Source organism: Elgaria multicarinata, chromosome 10 (assembly GCF_023053635.1).
Source record: "Elgaria multicarinata webbii isolate HBS135686 ecotype San Diego chromosome 10, rElgMul1.1.pri, whole genome shotgun sequence".
NCBI classification, from domain to species: Eukaryota; Metazoa; Chordata; class Lepidosauria; order Squamata; family Anguidae; genus Elgaria; species Elgaria multicarinata.
The window spans coordinates 16,428,318-16,447,509 of record NC_086180.1 but is presented as its reverse complement, the minus strand read 5'-3'; the positions used below and the strand labels follow the sequence as shown (position 1 = coordinate 16,447,509).

At 45.8% G+C, this 19,192-nt stretch overlaps 1 protein-coding gene across 2 annotated transcripts in view; it reads left to right on the top strand.

The window, feature by feature from the left end:
* The first annotated feature begins 3,573 nt into the window (after positions 1–3,573).
* The window catches only part of LOC134404471 (placenta-specific gene 8 protein-like), a 64,774-nt gene continuing 49,155 nt past the window's right edge, over positions 3,574–19,192 (top strand). Inside the window, exons 1-4 of one of the 2 annotated variants that reach the window (XM_063135169.1) lie at positions 3,574–3,682; positions 5,929–6,053; positions 7,728–7,836; positions 11,707–11,743. In XM_063135169.1, the coding sequence (XP_062991239.1) occupies positions 3,574–3,682; positions 5,929–6,053; positions 7,728–7,832 (339 nt within the window). In that variant the 3' untranslated portion in view covers positions 7,833–7,836; positions 11,707–11,743. Of the gene's footprint in view, positions 3,683–5,928; positions 6,054–7,727; positions 7,837–11,706; positions 11,744–19,192 lie in introns of those variants that run through there. The other variant, XM_063135170.1, reaches the window with a different exon arrangement.

Below are 19,192 nucleotides of genomic sequence, written 5' to 3'. Positions count from 1 at the left end.
AGGCTTGGCCAGTTTCCCCAAATGTGCTTTGGAATCTTCCCCAGAAGCCTTTGAGACATACGTCTCAATCATCTTTAATCATCTTATAACTAATAAGCCCCAAAGGCATTATCCTTTCTTCATAGGAAAAGTGCTCCCAACACCTTTATCATTTTGCTTGCTTCTTTCTGCCCCTTTTCTAGCTCTGCTGTGTCCCGACCAGACTTTTACATGCCTATTCTAAATGTGAACGTACCATAGATATAATATAAAAACTGTTAATGATACTGGCAGCTAATAATTCCTACCATGGAACTGGCCTCCCTGTACTTCCATCACCACACCCTGATTTAATGTTTTCGCTGGCATATGTGCCATAACATCAAGATCCTGGTTTGGGCCGATCTACACCAAGCAGGATATAACACTTTTAAAACGGTATGAAAACTGTATATGTAATGTGTCCTGGGCCTGAACAGTTGTCATAACCAATATAAACCGTTATAAGCAGTAGTGTAGATCCTGCCACCACCATCAGTTCAGACCACACCAGCATGGGTGTGCACAAGGGGTGTGCCAGGTGTGCCCAGGCACCCCCCAATGTCTCAAGCAAGAAGTGCTGCATTGAGGAAGCCATTGATTTGGCCTCCAGAGGAGGATCCCGATGCAGCAGGAATGGTCCTCTGTCTCCACTGCCACCACCCCTGACAGCACACCATTGCTCTTGGCAGCAGGAGTGAAAAGGAATCGCTCTGCCTGGAGCCTGTCTGCTGGGAGCCACGCTTCAAAAAGGCCAGGAGGAGAACCCCCGAAGGCTAATATTGCCTCCTAAGCCCCTCCTCCAGCCAGTGTTACCATAAAGCTCTGTCAGTGCTGGACTTTGAGGAGCATCTTCTCATTCCCCACCCCACTGCAACGGCCCTCTTGGGTGCACCCCCTAATGAAATGTGCTGTGCGCATATATGCACACCAGTGTATGTGTGAACCCCACCCCAACATGCATCATTTTACTTTTCTTTCCATGGAACCTCATTCACCATTCTTTTGCCCATTGGTGAGATCTTCTTAGAGTCCTTTGCAGTCTAGTTGGGTTTTCACCATCCTGGATCACTGTGTGTCACCAGCAAATTCGGAGACCTCAGTGGTCAACCCTGAATCCAAATCATTAATGAAGAAGTTAAATATAGTCCTGCTGCCACTACAGATCCTTGGGAAAGCCCATGGCTTATTTCCATCTATTTGGTTCCTCTACTTACCTCCCTTCTAGGGTGCTTCCAGACAATGCTTTAATCCGGCAATCACCCTGCCTCAACATGGAAATTTGGGGGGAGGGGGGCAGGGGAGAGTCTAGGCATCGTTGGCCTTAGATAGACCTAAGGTTTATCCTGGGATCATCCCGGGGTCATCCCTGTTCATGTAAATGACACACAGGATATCCCGGGAACAGGCAGGGACGACCCCTTATGTCTAGCTAAGGCCTCAGTCTTCCAAAATTTAACCCATGTTTTCTTACCGCTTCTTCCAACTTTGTTTTCTTACCAGAAAGAAAAAAAAATAGGTAAGGGGGGAAAAGGTTGGAATAAAGAGGTGCAATAACTTTTGTTTTGTAGCACTTGGAGCCCTCTGTTAAAAACACCCAGTTCTCTGCTTCCTGTTGTTTAAGCAATTACTGATTGAGAAAAGCCATTCTTGTATCCCATGACTGCTAAGTTTAGCAGGAGCATTTGGTGAAGGACATGACGCAAAATGTATTTATTTATTTATTTATTTCCCAATTTATATACCACTTCCAATTCAGTTATCAAAGCTCTGAACATGCCATATCATTGCCACTAAAACACGACAATAAAACGATACAATGATAAATAAATACTAATCAGCTATACAATCACACATTCCGCTGCGCATGACGGATCATTGCTGACTGGGGCGCATGTCTGGGAAAGCCTGTGAAGATGACTTAGGGTACAATCCTTAGAAGACGACTTGGGGTCAGCCCTGGATTAACCTTTAAGCAATATAAGCATGTACTTAGGGCACCAAGGGAAGGGGACACCACCAAAATTGAAAAGTATGTTCTCGAGATCACATAATTTCAGTAGAGATAATATCAGATCTTATTTTGTCTTATAACCTTTTGGAGGGTGATGAAAAATAGTTTTCAATAAATTTTTGCATTTGCATTTCCCCCTTATAACAGTTTTATTAAAAAATGCATAAAACAGTGATGAGAATTTGTATTTTTTTTTCTGTTGCCCTAGTTATAAGTAAGTAATTGGCTTATATTGCTTGCTGCTATTTAGTGTTAAATAAATATAATAATTAAAAAACAGTTTATATTTAATGTAGTTGTGCGTTCTGGCGTGGGGGATGGCCTTGATGAAAACTGAGTTTTTAATGTCTTATTTCAACTTCGGCACTTACTGAGTCTTATAGCTTCATCCCACGTACCTGTTTCCCTCGAATTATCCCCTACAGCGCTAAGCTGTGTCCGTTGTTGTTGTTAGCTAAATCACACCCCAGGCGGCAGCGCTCCTAAATTCCTTCGCATACCAGGAAATGGGTTTAAGGGGGGAAATGTAAAAAAATCATTAAAAAATCAACGGATGACCCAATCCAATTCAAATTTGGTATGCTTAAAGCTCTCCTTAATATCTATTACTGTGCCAATTTTGATGTTTTTATCTTTAAAACTTACGCAGATGTAAGCATTTGTTTAATTTGGACTAAATCCTCTTCCTGCGCCCCCAGTGGCCGCTTGGAAAACAACAAATGATTCACTCCAAAACTAGTAGCAAAATACGACAAGTCTTTTCCCTTTATAGCACAATTAAAGCAGAATGCATGGGAGTACTTCACAGTCAACGCAGATTATAAGGTGGAAAACTTCAGAGTCCTTTGCACACAATTTGCAGTGATTGCACAGTATAACCCTGGTGTGATAAAGCTTTTAATGTCTTGCTGGTGAAGCAATGGAAGGTCCAAGGGGGCACCATTATTGGGCTGTGTTTAGGGCATCAGCTGGCCTTAATCCGGCCCTGCTTAGGGTGCAATCTTATACACGTTGAGGGGGGGGACTTCTACAAACCCCAGCATACCCCACCTAGCATATCTGGCTAGGGAATGCTGGGAGTTGTAGGCTTTCCTAAACATGCACAGAACATAAGGACACAAGAAGAGCCATCGTGGATCAGACCAAGGGTCCAGCTAGCTCAGCCCTCCCTTCACACACTGGCCAACCAGCTGTCAACCAGGGACCCACAAGCAGAACAAGGTGCAACAGCACCTTCCCACCCATGTTCCCCAGCGTAAAAAATTCTAAGCATAAAAACCGTAGGGGGCTGTCTTATGGACATTGGCAATGCGTTCCCCAGAACGAGTGCGGCAGAACTAAATACTCTATTGCAGGTGTTCCTGAGGTGAACCTCAGGAGCGTGCAATGCCATCTGATGATCACAAAGACCAGGCAGGGACGCACGGGGGTGAGGAAATCCCAGAGGAACGAAAGGCAAAATCTGTTTGTTTTTTCGAACATCACTAACGGATGCTTTTTCCCCTCCCGCTAGACCATAACATCTAACCGCACTTGGCAAAATGGAAATGACAACTCAGCCTATCACGACGCAGCCGCAATGCCACACGTCCACGCGGAGTTTTGAATGGCAGACCGGTCTCTGCGACTGCGGCAGTGACTGCTGCATCTGTGAGTGAATGTCTAAGCTTTGGGTCTTACGCTCTCACAGGGCTTCTTATCTCTGCCATGGTTTTGCTCTTCCTTTAAAACAGTGGCCAACGTCTCTCGGTCAAAGCCAGTCTTTCCACATCCCATCACACCATAGAGTCACCAAGAAACTGAGCCCAGGGCTAGGCCAGTGGTTCTCGGACAGTGGGACAGACTACCCCTAGGAAATTATATATCGATAGATAGATAGAGAGAGAGAGAGAGAGAGAGAGAGAGAGAGAGAGAGAGAGAGAGAGAGAGAGATCCTACCTTTTCCCTTCCAAGGAACGCAAGGTGGCGTACATCCTCCTCCTCCTCTCCATGTTATCCTCACAACAACAGCCCTGTGAGGTTGGTTGGGTTGAGAATGTGTGACTGGCCCTAAGTCACCCAGTGGGTTTCCATGGCTGAGTGGGGACTAGAACCTGGATCTCCTGACTCCCAGTCCAACACCTTAGCTACTACACTACACTGACTACTCTACATTACACCACATATGGATGACAGGCGTGAGGTTGCAGCATCCTAGAGGATCCTGCACAGTAGTAGGGGGTCTTTATTTTAGCACACACATCCCCCCAAAAGTGCTACACTAAACTTGGAAGCTGCAGAAAGGCAATGGATGTATGGTTTCATGTGCTCGCAAGAAGAAAGAGGGAAGAAGGCCTCACAAGGAGGAAAACAGGAAGCTACAAATGTACTTTATCAGACAGTATGTGAGGCTGTTTACTCAGTTTGACAGAAGGGTATGGTTACGTTGCCTTGGGACCTCATGCGTTTCCTCTTGTGCACCTCTTATGATTCTTCTTCTCTTTCCCCCACCCCAGCTGTCGGTCCTCCGGCCGCCTTCCTGAGCTGGTTGGTTTTAGGTGGCAGTGCAACCCATGTTACACTCACGTCCGACAGCAGCCTTCTGCAACCTGGTGGCTACCAGAGCTTTTGGACTTCAACTCCCATCAGCCCCAGCCAATCTGGTTGATGGTCAGGAATGCTGGGAGTTGTAGTCCCAAACAACTGGAGGGCATCCGGTTGGGGGAGGCTTCCCTGCAGTGTGGGAGCCATTGCAACATGATGCGACCCTACGCTGCAGAGGACACCTGTATCTCATAACCAGGTGGAGGGCGGGCATCCCATGGGTCTTGCCAGTGGAATAAATGTGGTAGGAAATGCCCCTGTGATCTGTCCCTTCCCATGCGGTTGGGGTTGTTCCCACATCCTGCATTGGGCAAGTGCTCCACACTGAAGCGGTTTCCATCCTCCGGCATGTGTATGCGGAAGGTAGGGTGACCATATGAAAAGGAAGACAGGGCTCCTGTATCGTTAAGTTGTATTGAAAAGGGGATTTCAGCAGGTGTCATTTGTGTATATGGAGAACCTGGTGAAATTCCATCTTCATCACAACACTTAAAGCTGCAGGAGCTATAAGTGACCAGATTTAAAAGAGGGCAGGGCACCTGCAGCTTTGACTGGTGTGATGAAGAGGAAATTTCACCAGTTTCTCCATATATACAAATGACACCTGCTGAAATTCCCTTTTCTATTCAACTGTTAAAGATACAGGAGCCCTGTCCTCCTTTCCATACGGTCACCCTAGCGGAAGGGAGCTCAGAGAGGCTCTGTTCTGCAATAGGCCTATTCTCCTGCCATTGTTGGAAGGGTGCCCTAATCCCATGGAGGCTGGTAGCTCCAATGTCAGCAGGGCAGTGAATCCACTCCTGGGTTCAGCCAGAGCCAGTCAGAACTCTTAAAGGCCTATCCAAGGTGCCTCCTTTACTTGTCCCTATAGGAGTGAAAGACAGCCATTCACTTAGATGGGAGAAAATAAAAGTGTTGCATCTGGGGACACTGTTGTGGTCAGGACCTCCATCTCTGATCCTGGGTGGTGTGACTTCCCCTCTGAGCAATCCTACAAAGGATGCAACATGTGCCTATATCCAGAGCATGAGGAGATGCATTACACAGCCTTTGCAGTATCCAGGACCTCAAACGACTCTTCCGTCATGATAATGGGCATTTTGCTAGTATGTACTAACTGCAGGTTAGAAATAAGAGAAACAGATCCAAGTTAGGACTGAAGATGACTGTGATGACTCAGTGTAGTTTCGTCTTATTGATTCATCTCAAGCCATTACAAAAGTTGACCACTTCTCTCAAACTGAACTGCGAGGCTTCACTGTGTGGGTGGATTTTGAAAGAAAAATGATGGACTTTGTCTGATCTCTCTCTAGGCTGGTGTGGAACGTTCTGCTTCTGCTGCCTGGGATGCAAAATTGCCAAAGACATGGATGAATGCTGTTGCTGTGGCCCCAGTGTAGCCATGAGGACTCGCTACCGGACTCTGTACCGGATCCCGGTAAGTTCCTCCGCCATCGATTCATATCAATTTTTCATTGAGTATCACAAACAACTTCTTGAAACAACAGGCATTTCCTTAAAAAAAAAAAAAACAGCTCATGTTTTCTTGTTGGTGATGGGTGTTTCCATAAAGCTCCATCTGGAGGCCAGGTGAATCATTATGCAAAGTATATTATAGACCAGGTATGGCCAACTGGTAGACCAGGGGCCAACATGGATTAAAGAACCCGAAGGGGTGAAGTGGGCAGCATAACACACTTCTAATCATGGATCAGAGTCTAGAGAAGAGAATGGTCTCTGAAACAGGGCCATAGAATAATAGAGTTGGAAGGGGCCTATAAGGCCATTGAGTCCAACCCCCTGCTCAATGCAGGGATCCACCCTAAAGCATCCCTGACAGATGCTTGTCCAGCTGCCTCTTGAATGCCTGTAGTGTGAGAAAGCCCACAACCTCCCTAGGTCATTGGTTCCATTGTCGTACTGCTCTAACAGTCAGGAGGTTTTTCCTGATGTCCAGCTAAATCTGGCTTCCTGTAACTTGAGCCCATTATTCCATGTCCTGCACTCTGGGATGATCGAGAAGAGATCCTGGGCCTCCTCTGTGTGACAACCTTTCAAGTGTTTATGGGGCCAAGGGCAGAAATGACGTTAGTTAGGAGCTTTGCCACTATACCCTTACAACAGGAGTGGGGAACTACTGGCCTACTAGCCAAATATGGCTCATGGAGGTTCCCCGTCCTACCTGTGGAGGTTTCCTCCAAAGCCTTGACCCCTCTCCCAATACTAGGGAAAGGTGGTCTTTCTCTAGTGCTCGGAGAAGAAACCCCACTCTTATCTCCAAACACTGACCCTGCTGGCCCTGCTTGCAGGAGATGATGGTTGTTGCAGTCTAACACATCCGGAGGTTGATGAAGCCTAGTTTAACCAAAATGGGGTCTGTGTAAGAGAGCCAACCTCTTGGCTTTAAATATGTTTCAATATGCCCAGCCCCTGCTCTACACATGGATAGCATTCAATCAGCTGTGTGGTTTTATACTCGTTGGGCCTGTTCAGACAACATGCTAAACCATGGTTAGGCTGTTAACCCTTTTGCAGTGATTGGTTAGTGACTGCGTTTAAACCATGGTTATGTAGCCACCATGGTTAGGAATAGTTCACAAATCACGCTAAGTTATGGTTCATGCTAAGCCATAACGTTTTTAGCTCAAAATGCTTAGCCACCATGGCTTAGTGTGTCATCTGAACAGGAACATTGGGCCCTGTGGGTTCCCTGACAAACACGCATGTGCAAAGTGCTTCACCAAACATGGTATTCAAGGTGTTTCAGAGCATCCAGTCCATGCTGTTCACCTGGGCAATAGTATCTGGGCCACCTGGGTGGTTTTATACCTGTTCCACTCCACTTCTCAAAGTTTAACAAGGCCAGCATGGGACTGCCCTTAGCTCAACTGGTTTCCAGCTTTGAGCAATGGGGGTATCTCAAGAAACGGCACCAGCCATGCTGAGGGACACTTCTGCACAACAAAATCCAAGCCAGGAGTACAGAAACCCCCCTGTGCACACCTCTAGTTTAAGCTCTCTCTTTCGTATGGAAGAATATCATTCCTAAAAACCTGCAATCGAGACTACGTGCAAAACCTGTGACATGTTGCATTTTTGCTTTCTACAACAGGGATCCATCTGCTCAGACTGCCTCACTGTTTGCTGCTGCGCACCATGCAATCTTTGCCAGCTCAAGAGAGATATCAACAGGAGAAAACAATTAGGGATATTCTAGAAAGGTGATTATCTATATTCTGCTTAGGAGCTGGGTGGATAGAGAAGTGGTATAAAGGAATTGTTTTTGAATGTAATCTCTGTTATTCATCAATATGATTATCTGGCAGAGTGGGACAGATCCACCAACAGTTTCCCAGAACCCTAAACCTAGAACCCTTAACCTAGAACCCTAAACCTCCTAGTTCAGTCACAGGTACCTGCAGTGAAGATAGAAACATAGCACTCATTCAGCTTCTCTGCAATCTCCTTATCCTTCCTTAGTACTCCTTTAATTCTCTGTCATCCAACAGCTGAACTGCATCCCTAGCTGGCTTCCTGCTTTATTTTTTAAAAATATGTATTGTTGGCCTTAATGTCACTAGTGATATACACCTCAAAATCCTTTTGTTGGGGGACATTCCTTCTTTTCTAATTGCATTTTTTGTGTGTGTGCAAGTTTGGACACAAGCTTATGAATCACTCCCTCACTGCTTGGAAGCCCCAAAAAGTGGAAGTTTCTCAGATTTCTATGCCCTACTGGGCTAAAAAGAAGCAGGATAGGAGGAGCAGAAAATGCAATTTCTACTTCCCTGTCTTCCAATCTTCTTTATTTCCGCTAGGCAAGCTTTTAAGACCATCTAGCGTGGATCCTTTGGAGGGGGAAAGAACGAGGCTGGAGGGGGCTCAGGATAAATCATATCCTGGCCTCTCTGGTCTCCTCCTCACTGGAACACCCATTTCCCCCTTCTCCAAAGTCATTTTTCTGATTGCAGAGAGGCAGCCAGTGCAGTTCTCCCAACACAAGTGTCAGGGATCTCCAACTCTCCCTTCCAAGGTCATAGCATTTTCCAAGCCATCCTGTGATCTCTGGGACACTTGCTGAGGGACCACAGGTTTGCCTCTTTAGTTCTCCTTTTTGTCCTCCTTGTTTTCTCTAATAACTTCCTTGAGACTGCTTCTTAACCATGCTGGTGACCTCATGGCCTTAATGGCACATTTCCTGACTTGCAGGAAACATTCAAGCTGAGCTTCTATAATTGTGCTTTTGAGTAACCCGACCCCACCCCAGACTTTTATAGCCATTTGACCTTCTTGGCTTTCCCTTTCAACTTCCTTTATACCAATCCCATTTTTGATAGACGTTTCCTCTTTTGAAATCAAGTGCAACTGTTGGCTTTCCTTGGCAATTTGCCATTTACACATAAGTTAAAATTTGATGGCACTGTAGTCACTGTTCCCATGAAGTTCAACACCACTCGTGCCTCACACTAGATCCTGGGTGGCACCATTTAGGATTAAGCCCAGGGTTGCCTCCTGTCTGGTCAGTTCCATGACCAACTATTCTAGGTCACAGTCATTTAGGGTAACTAAAATCTTTTCTTCTCTGTTGTGAATGGAACATGACTTTCCACACACACCCATCCCATCATCCATATAAACCTCACGCTGGCTCCTTTGTATGGAGATAATGGGGCGCAATCCCGCAGGAGAGAAAGCACGGAGTTTGGGGGGAATGCGGTGCCAACCCGACGCCGTGAAGACACCCCCTTAGTCTCCTGTATGCTCATGGCCTATTCCGCCCTTTCCCATTTGGACAATTGAACACATTTTCATCCACATCCCCTAGGAATGACACTTCTGTCACCATCCCCTCCCAAAGGTACTCTGACATCTTTTTGCTGCTAAGCATCAGCAGTCCGATTCCATTCTGGTCCAAGTGGAGCTTGTCCCCAAACATTCCCCATTATCTAATAAAACTAGACCCCTCCTCCCTACACTAACATGACATCCATGCGTTGAGACCCCACGATTTCACCTGTCTAGCTGGCATTGCATTTGGAACAGATAAGAACATCAGAAGAGCCCTGCTGGATCAGACCAAAGGCCTATCTAGTCCGGCATTCTGTTCATACAGTGGCCAAGCAGATGCCCATAAGCAGGACATGAAGGCAACAGCACTCTCCCACCCATGTTCCTCTGTCCAGGGGGGAATCCGCACGTCGTTCTCAGGGCGCTTCCATCCGCCCCCAGTGCACCCTGAAAATGATTGTGTAACTCGCCTGTAAAAGAGCCGAGAAAGAAGCGTCCTTGCCGGCGCCGCTGGCGCGGCCGCCACCCACTCCCTCCTCGCCAGCCGGCTCGGAGAGCTCGGCAGAAGAAGGCGGGGTGGAGAGCGGAAGAAGCTCTCCACTCCGCCTTCTTCCCCCGAGCTCTCTGTCCCAGCCGGCGAGGAGGGAGTTGGGTGGCGGCGGCGGCGGCGGCAATGACGCTTCTTCCTCGGCTCTTTTACAGGTGAGTTACACGAACATTTTCGGGGTGCACTGGGGGCGGATGGAAGCGCCCTGAGAATGACGTGCGGATTCCCCCCTGGTGTACAAAGGCATACTGTCTCTGATATTGGAGGTAGCACATAGCCATCAGGGCTAGTAGCCATCAATAACCTTCTCCTCCAAGAGTTTGTCCACCCTCTTTTAAAGCCATCCAAATTGGTGGCCATCACAACATCTTTGGTAGCGAATTTTAAATAATGTATTCTCCTTCCCCTAGGTATGGGATGGGTAGAGTGCCCTGAAGCCCCATCCCCTGCCTATAAGTATCCTATCGCCCCACCCACCCCGTTCTGAGTTTCACCAAACATTTCCCACAAAATCTCAAGGTTGTTTCTGCAGAGTGAAGGTCCGAAAGGCTCTGCCTCTTTCAGCTTTCCTGGTCAGCCATCTTGTCTACAAGAGAACAAACTTGTTCCCCAAGGATACAATCCAGGATATTATTGCACTCAGCACACAGGCACAACCCCTGTCCACATGGCAGATAATCTCACATATGACCCTTCTCATTCACTTCTGCTTTCCCCCTCACAAAGACGTACTAGAAATCATAAAACAGGCAATGCAATAAGATCAAGGAGTTTGAGGTAATAAGCCATTAAGATATATTTTGATATTTCAGTAAGGAATAAGACATTAGCACCCATTCCAGGGACATAGGCCTAATCTACACCAAGCAGGATGTTGCATTTTGAAAGCGTTATGAAAGCAGTATATAAGAGGCAGGAGCCACACTACTGCTTTATAGCAGTATTGAAGTGCACTGACAACTGTTGGGGCCCATTGACACATACCATATACCACTTTCATACTGCTTTCATAGTGCTATATCCTGCTTGGTATAGGCCATAGCGTTCTCCTACAAGAGTTTGTCCACCCTCTTTTAAAGCCATCCAAATTGGTGGCCATCACTACATCTTGTGGTTAACTATGTGCTGTATGAAGAAGGCCTTCCTTTTACATGTCCTGAACCTCACACCAGTCAGCTTCATGGGATGACCCCTGGTTCTAGTGTTATGGGGGGGGGGGGGGGAGAGAGAGAGAGAGAGAGAGAGAGAGAGAGAGAGAGAGAGAGGTCTCCCTATCCACATTCTCCATACTATGTGTTATTGTTATATACCTCTATCATGTCTCCCCTTAGCCTCCTTTTTCCAGCTGGACAATCCCAGCTGTTGTCATCTTTCCTCACAGGGGAGATGCTCCAGCCCCTTGATCATTTTAGTTGCCCTTTTCTACACGTTTTCCAACTCTATTATAACCTTTTCTTAGGTGCAGTGACCAGAAATGTACACAATATTTCAAGTGTGGTCGCACCATAGATTTGTATAAAGGCAGTATGATGCCGGCAGTTTTATTCTCAATTCCTTTTCTAATAATGCCTAACCCACTCAGGCCCACAACTCTGCCAGAAAAACAAGGTAATTGCTGCACCAGCGGTTTTTCTCACTTTCTCTGTGGTGACAGCTGCTCTTGCATGCAGTGGAAGGGAAAACTGATTGCTTAAGGTGCTATACCTCGTGACTTATCAGCAATCCAGCAGCCTTATCATTTTTTTTTCCATTTTAGGTGTTCCTGCATTTACTATTTCTGTTGTTCCTGTTTCTGTTGTTCCTGTTTCCCTGGCCGTGGTGCGTTCATACTCTTGGTGCTGAGTTTCCCAATATGCTGCATTACGGTATTCAGAGCTAGGTAGCCAAACAATCAGCGGTGAAGGGTATGATGGAGAAATCCCACTTGCTTGGGGGCCTCGTTGCCAGAATCTGGGTCTGGTTGCCAGAAATACTTTTAAGTAAAGACAGTATTTGTCGAACAAAGGTCTACTAAATCACCAGCTACAGCCCTGCCAGAGAACATAAGAAGAGTCCCTGCTGGGTCAGACCAAAGGTCCATTGAGTCCAGCATTCTGTTTCCACAATGGTCCAGCAGATGCTTCTGAGACACCCACAAGCGGCACATGTGGGCAATGGCCTAGTCCAGCTGTTCTTCCTGGCCACCTGGTATTTTGAGGCATGATGTCTGTGATCCTGGAGGTGGCATATAGCCATCATAACTGGCAGTCCTTCATACCCTTACCTCCATAAATTACACGCTCCACCCCATTTGGCATCCACTGCGATAATAATAATAATAATAATAATAATAATAATAATAATAATAATAATAATAATAATAATAATTTTATTTCTTACCCACCTCTCCCTTTGGATCTCCATTTGCGATGATCTATATATAGGCTTAAGTTGCCACCCATTTTCCTATGAAGGAAATTAGATTGCATTATGCATACTGAAGTCCTCAGTATGAGTTCCCTGTAGTGATAAGAAATCTCACTGTAGTTTCCTGTCGTGATAAGAAAGCCCAGTCTTTGACGCTGGCCCCCAATTTTACTAAATCATGATTGCTCTGTAGCTGAGAGGTCTAAGCCACCTCTGTCCCTCTATAATTTGTGCACTAGTTCCCTTCATCTCCACTTAAAAGGATTTTAGCTTGCTGGGCTGAATATCCCTTGCTTCCTTTTGTAAGTGTCATAAGAACACTACAGGTTATCATACTCACATATATACAAGATGAGTGTCACATTTAGATGCTACATTTCTGAACCGTCGAGTTTCTGTGTTGAATTTTGAAATCAACAGGTGTCGATGCTCTTACAAACAATTGTACATGTGTGTACAGACTTCTGTACGTCTGAACAAGTCTCTAGACACACATACATATACATACCTAGTTTATAAGCTGGCGCCCCCTGCCTTGCAACTGTCTGCCCTTTCCCCTCCTGATTTAGCCAGATGGTTCAGTTCCTATTGGCCATGTGCCGTGACTGCAGGGATCTCTGAAGCAAACATGCATAAGCCAAGGGGAGGGACAATGGTTCAGTAGCAAAGCACACGCTTTGCACACAAAAGATCCCCCCAATTTGATCCCTGGCGTCTCCGGTCTTAAATGGATCTGGTGTTGGGAAAGGCACTGCATTCAAAGTAAACAGTACTACTACTACTACTACTACTACTACTAATAATAATAATAATAATAATAATAATAATTTATTTATTTATTTCTTACCCGCCTTTCCCTTTGGATCGAGGCGGGGAACAACATTAGAACAGGAATCAATACATCTTAAAAATTCTTGATTTTACATTGATCTGGATAGGCCTGCCGGAAAAGGCTAGTCTTTAAAGCTGCCTTAAAATCACACAGAGAGGTAATTTTACGAATCTCCTCCGGCAGGCCATTCCACAATCTGGTGGCGACAGAAGAAAAGGTCCTCTGGGAAACTGATGTCAGCCTAGTTTTAGCTGACTGAAGTAAGTTCACCCCAGAGGACCTGAGTGTGCGGGGCGGACTGTATGGGAGAAGGCGATCCCGCAGGTAACTGCACTAGATGAATAAATAGTCTGGCTTTGTATAAGGCACCATGCTATGTATTGTGAGACACACTTCACAAGTGCTCAGGACTTCGATCCATCCCCAAGACCATTGCATTTGCTGTGAAGATAAGAACATAAGAAGAGCCATGCTGGATGAGACCAAGGGTCCATCTAGTCCAGCACTTCGTTCACACAGTGGCCAAACAGCTGTTGACCAGGAACTACAAGCAGGACATGGGTGCAACAGCACCCTCCCGCCCATGTTCCCTAGCAACTAGTGTATATAGGCTTACAGCGTCTAATACTAGAAGTAGCACATAGCCATCAGGACTAGTAGCCAATCAGAACAAAGAAGAGCCAATAAGAACATAAGAAGAAATAAGGAGACTCCTGACAGTGTACTCTGTAAAGCTGGAGTGGGCAACTTCAGGGAGTCCAGAGGCCATTTTCCACCACCACCATTCCCGGATTCCCTTTCCCCACAGGGCACACTCCTGCCACTGCTCTGGTGGCAAAGTGCTACAGAGGCCTAAAAAAGGCTTGAAAAGAAACTAAATGTTTAAGCACCCATAGTGATTTGGCACTGAAATTCAGCAATGATCTTCGACCTTTTTTCTTCTTCTCTTGCCAGTGGCCTGAGGGTTGGGTTGCATGTTGCCCACCCTTGCTAGACCTGGGAGGTTCTAGAAACTTCTAGAAGGTTTCTTTTATAATAGCACCACTCTCTCCGTTCTTTGCTACTGCTCTAATAAATGAATGCTTTAAATGCTGGACGGTTTACTTGACAATATCTGACTTCTCTATGCCAGTCTAGTAGCATGACGGCTCTTGAACACAATACCCACTGCCCAGCAGAATACATGCGATTTTGCATGAAGGAAATCCAGGCGACCAGCAGGGCCGGCGCTACCATTAGGCCAACTAGGCAGCCGCCTAGGGTGCAGACCTCAGAGGGGCAGAGTACTGACCTTTAAGGGTCACAAATTAGCTGTTTTAAGAAAAAAAAACATAATAAGTTCAAGATTTGTGCTTTTTATTTTTTATACAAAACATCCTTTCTTAAAAATCAAAGTTGGCAGGGTTTTTTGGGGGGGGGGTGCAAGTAGCTCGCCTAGCCTAGGGTGCAAAATAGTCTGGCACCGGCCCTGGCAACCAAGCTGGTGCTCATGCGAAAGAGCTTACGAATGATTTTAGCACAAACGTCTTAGTGTGGAACTGGTCAGCAACCTCTATGTGAAAAATGAAACCAAGCCTGAAGTAGCTCTCCAAGCAGAAGTGCCTCTAGTTTCATTCTGAGTCCTGGGGGGGGATCTACACTATTGCTTTTAAATAGGGTGACCAACTGTCAGGATTTCCCCGGATTTGTCCTGGTTTTTGTTCTTTCCATGGTGTCAGGGGGGATTTTCTATATTTTTCAATAATGTCCTGGAATGATACACCTTCCTCTTTAAGGCTGCCATTAGCATGGCAGGAGGGAATGACATGCTTTCTTGAGGCACATCATTCCCCCACCCCGAGCTCCAATTGAGGTCTTAAAGGGGAAAGTGGGTCATTCGTGGACATTATAGAAAAGGCCCCAATTGGAGTGGATGGTGGTGGTGCAGAATGAAATCCTTTCCCCTCCTCCACTCCAATCGGGTTCTTTAAGGTAGCGGGGGATATAACGTACTTTCTGCAGGACTCAGAAAGCTGCTCCCCCCCCCACACACACTAGGTGTCCTCTTTTTTGGTTTTCCCAAATATGGTCACCCTATTTTAAAGCACTTTGAAAACGTTTTGAAACCTGTATATGCAGTGTGTCCTGGGCCCCAACAGTTGTCAAAACTGTTATAAAGCGCTTTAAAGCGCTTTAAAGCAGTAGTGTAGATTCCCCCCTCCCCTGGCTGTTAACTGGCACATTTTCTTTGGAGCCGTCTTCATTGTTTTGCTACCAATCAGTGTTGGACTAACAGCGGCCACAAGGAAAAAGAATGGTGGTGAATGTCTTTGTTTTTCTGCTCCTTCATTTCCCTTTGTTATATCAAAGGGGCTGGATTGGTGCGGGCATCATACATCAACATTAACAATGAGTCCCAGAATCTGTGAAGTAGCAAAGAATTGTTACGGCCACACGGATTTAGCATTTTTTCCCTCTAGGCGTTTGCTTAGATGCAGGGACAGATGTTTTCTTAAATTAGCATGAATGGCTTTTGATGGCTGTTGGCAACTAGCTATCAAACATGTCCCACCTGGTTGGGTTGGGACTAAAGAGAACAAGAAAGCTTGAATGGATCCACGGTTCAACGAATGAAGTCTGAATTTTGTAGCTCGATGTAAAGAAGGAGCCTTGACAGGTTCCAAGGACAAACATTTGGCTTTGGGTGAACTGATGTTGCTTGATATTGTCTCATTATTGCCTGATCCCATATGTTCAACTTTCATGTTTGTAAATAAATGAATATTTCAAAAACACTGCAAAATCATGTGATGTATCTGGAGCATCTTCACCCCTCTGACACCCAGAGGTTCTTGGTATGGTAACCTAAATTAGATGGTGGGGTGTGTGTGTCTAGTGATTCCAGTTTTAATGCTGGGGCCAAATCCACCCCTAACACAATAAATCCGTAGTGATAGAACCAGCTGCTAAATAGAACAGTAAAAACTACTAGTAACTAGAAGGAGTGATTTCTTCAGTTTAGGGATCTCCTTAGGCAATCCAGATATAACTCTACCAGCTTCCAATTTCTACCATATAGCTCCCCTTATGGATTACCAAATTTTCTGGGAAAGTCTAGAATAGGTTTATCTCCTAAACCGAATGGGACCAGATGCAAAAGAGGGAGGGCTCCTGTACCTTTAATAGTTGTCTCAAAGAGGATATACAACTATTAAAGGTGTAGTAGCCTAGTCCTCTTTCGCATCTGGCTATCCTACCTCATCTGCTGTTTGTGAGAAATAGTAATTTGGCCACACACACACACACACACACACACACACACACACACACAGTAATATCGATTTTCAGTTGGGTGTATGATAAACCTTCTAGAACCCCCACCCTGAAATAGAACACAGACGTTTAACTAGCCAAGAGTTTAAGTTATTATTTAATGTATGCAAAGGTCACAAAGTTGCAGTCAAGGAAATAAAAGGAGAACATTGTTTCTGTCAATAAAAGCTTTGGATATGACACCGGCAGGTGTTTATACATGCACTAGGCAACAAATGAGGAGTTAGGAATGAAAACCACACTGTGCCTCATTGGCAGGAAGTAGAGTGTGGAGTCAGTGAAAATAGCTACCATTAACCCAAGACTGAAGTCTGCTTAACAGCCTTGGCTGTATCTTATAGGTAAATATATCTCGAGACTAGCCTGAAGGTCAAAGTACTGCTGGAAAGTGGAATGAGAAGCCAGGAGGGTCGAGATGGTTGGCCAGAGCCAGCATCAAAGGGTAGGTAAGGCTGGGCACCTGGTGAAGGGGCCATTGACAACAGAATCCTGGAATGATTCCTCCTCTTCACCATTGCAACCTGCTTGTTCACCTGCCTCTTGCTCTCCGCCCAGGCAATGGAGGTGGTGAAAAGCAGGAGCGTTGTCTACTACACAAGCAACAATAACCTCCCACCCATCTTCCCCAGCAACTAGTGTGTATAGGCTTACTGCCTCTGACACTGGAGATAGCACACAACCATCAGGGCTAGTAGCCATTGCTAGCCTTCTCCTCCAGGAATTTATCCAACCCCCTTTTAAAGCCATCCAAATTGATGGCCATCGCTGCATCTTGTGGTAGTGAATTCCATAGTTTAAATATGTGCTATGTGAAGCACTTTTCTTTATCTGTCCTGATTTTCCCATCAATCAGCTTCATGAGATGATCCCAGGTTCTAGTATTTTGGGAGAGCAAGACTTAAGGAATGTTTGGACTAAGATGTAAGAATCAAAAAGTTATCCAGGTCCAACAGGCAGCAAGTAAATCGCTATGCAGTTCAGTGTTCTCCCGGTAAGGTGTGCACAGCTGGATGTTCACCACTAAACCCATCACTCTCAAGATGATAGTGCTTCTCGGAAGTAAATCACAGGGATAGGCATCTAGAAAGATTTTGTTCCAGGATAACAAGCACAGCAACCACATGGTGTTCAGATATAATCAAAGAGCTGATTTCTGATGTGGTTGATTTCGATCACATTGTCAAAAACGCCACGTAAAATCCTGTTCATAGTGGCGATCAGGGTCTGGGCTCTGAGATTTCCAATTTTGCTTGTCTTCTAGTGACCCAGACAAATGCAGGCAAGAAAGCAGTTTGAATCCACAGTGTCAGACACAGTTGCATTTTGCAAGGCTTCCTCATCAATTCTCTATTGGAGGAACAGAAAATAATTGTCGATCTTAGCATCACATACACACTCTACCGCTATCCACTCTCCCCCACCCATTCTGCTGCTTTCTGCTGGAATAGGATCCAATTCTACATGAATCCTCATCAATCGGTTTGTGTAGCCTGCTTTCTTCAAAGCTGCTTTCCATCTCCAAATGATCAAAATCCTCAGGTTCTTACAGGCAGCGATCCATTTATCTATTTAGTGTCTAAAATCTTCCGGTGCACCAAAGACCTGTCTGTCAATTGCCAACTTGGTCATCATTTCCTAAACCTCATGAACATCTTTGACGATTATGGTTGGCTCAGCCACAGACATTGCTGGCGTACTTTGCTGGTTAGTGTCCTTACAATCATCCATCGACATGCCTGGTTCACCATCAAAGGGCCATAGGCTCAAGGCAGTGATGTCTCCAAAGGACTCCATGGATTCACAGAAACAAAAGCTTCACAACAACTCCAAGGAAGGCGCTCATATAACCCCACAGTCCCAGGACATGGCATTTGGTAAGGACATGGAAGCAGGGGATAGGGCAGCCAATGAGTTGGCATCTGACGGGTCCTAAAACACATTTGAATTGGTTGGGAATGGAAAACTGAGCATTTAGAAGGGTCACACTCCACTTGCAAATCAACCCTTTGGGTTAAACACAAAATGGCCGCTCATACACAAAGTTGTGTCCTTGGATGCTGGGGAGAGGACCTTTTGGATCCCTGGGATTGAAGAAGATCCATTGGAGCTCTGGGAGGTGGTGGTGGGACTTTTTAGGGCCCTATGGGAAGCCTATGAGGGCCCTGAGAAATAGGGTCCCCGGGAGTCTAGAGGACCCAGAAATGGGTGGGGGCTCTATAGGGGCAGCTGGGATATGGGGGCCCTAAAAATGAGACCCCTAAAGGGACCCCTAAAAATGCAGGCCTGTGTGACCCTAATAGGACCACAGGCCCCACAGTCCTAGTCTACCGCCTCATCTGTCATGTTAATGAAAGCTATCCCCTTATACTACCGATGTCTTATATTATTTTATTTTAATAGTTTTTAATAGTCTTCCCATCAAGTCCAATAAAGGAGAAGCGGTGGTGAGGTGAGCCTGCCCTGTATCTCCAAAACTAGCCTGCTGCCCTCAGGTGCAACGGAGAACTCAGCTGCTGCTTCACCAGTGTTGACGAGAGTCAATTTCCAGTGCAGTTAGCTTTTATATGGGGGGAGGGAGGCATTCCTCCTTTGCCTCAGGCAGCAACATGTTTTCGGCCAGCCCTGCTCCAAACTATTGTGACACAACAACAGTTTACTATCCGCACCAAGTGACAGTTAGTCATTCATGTGT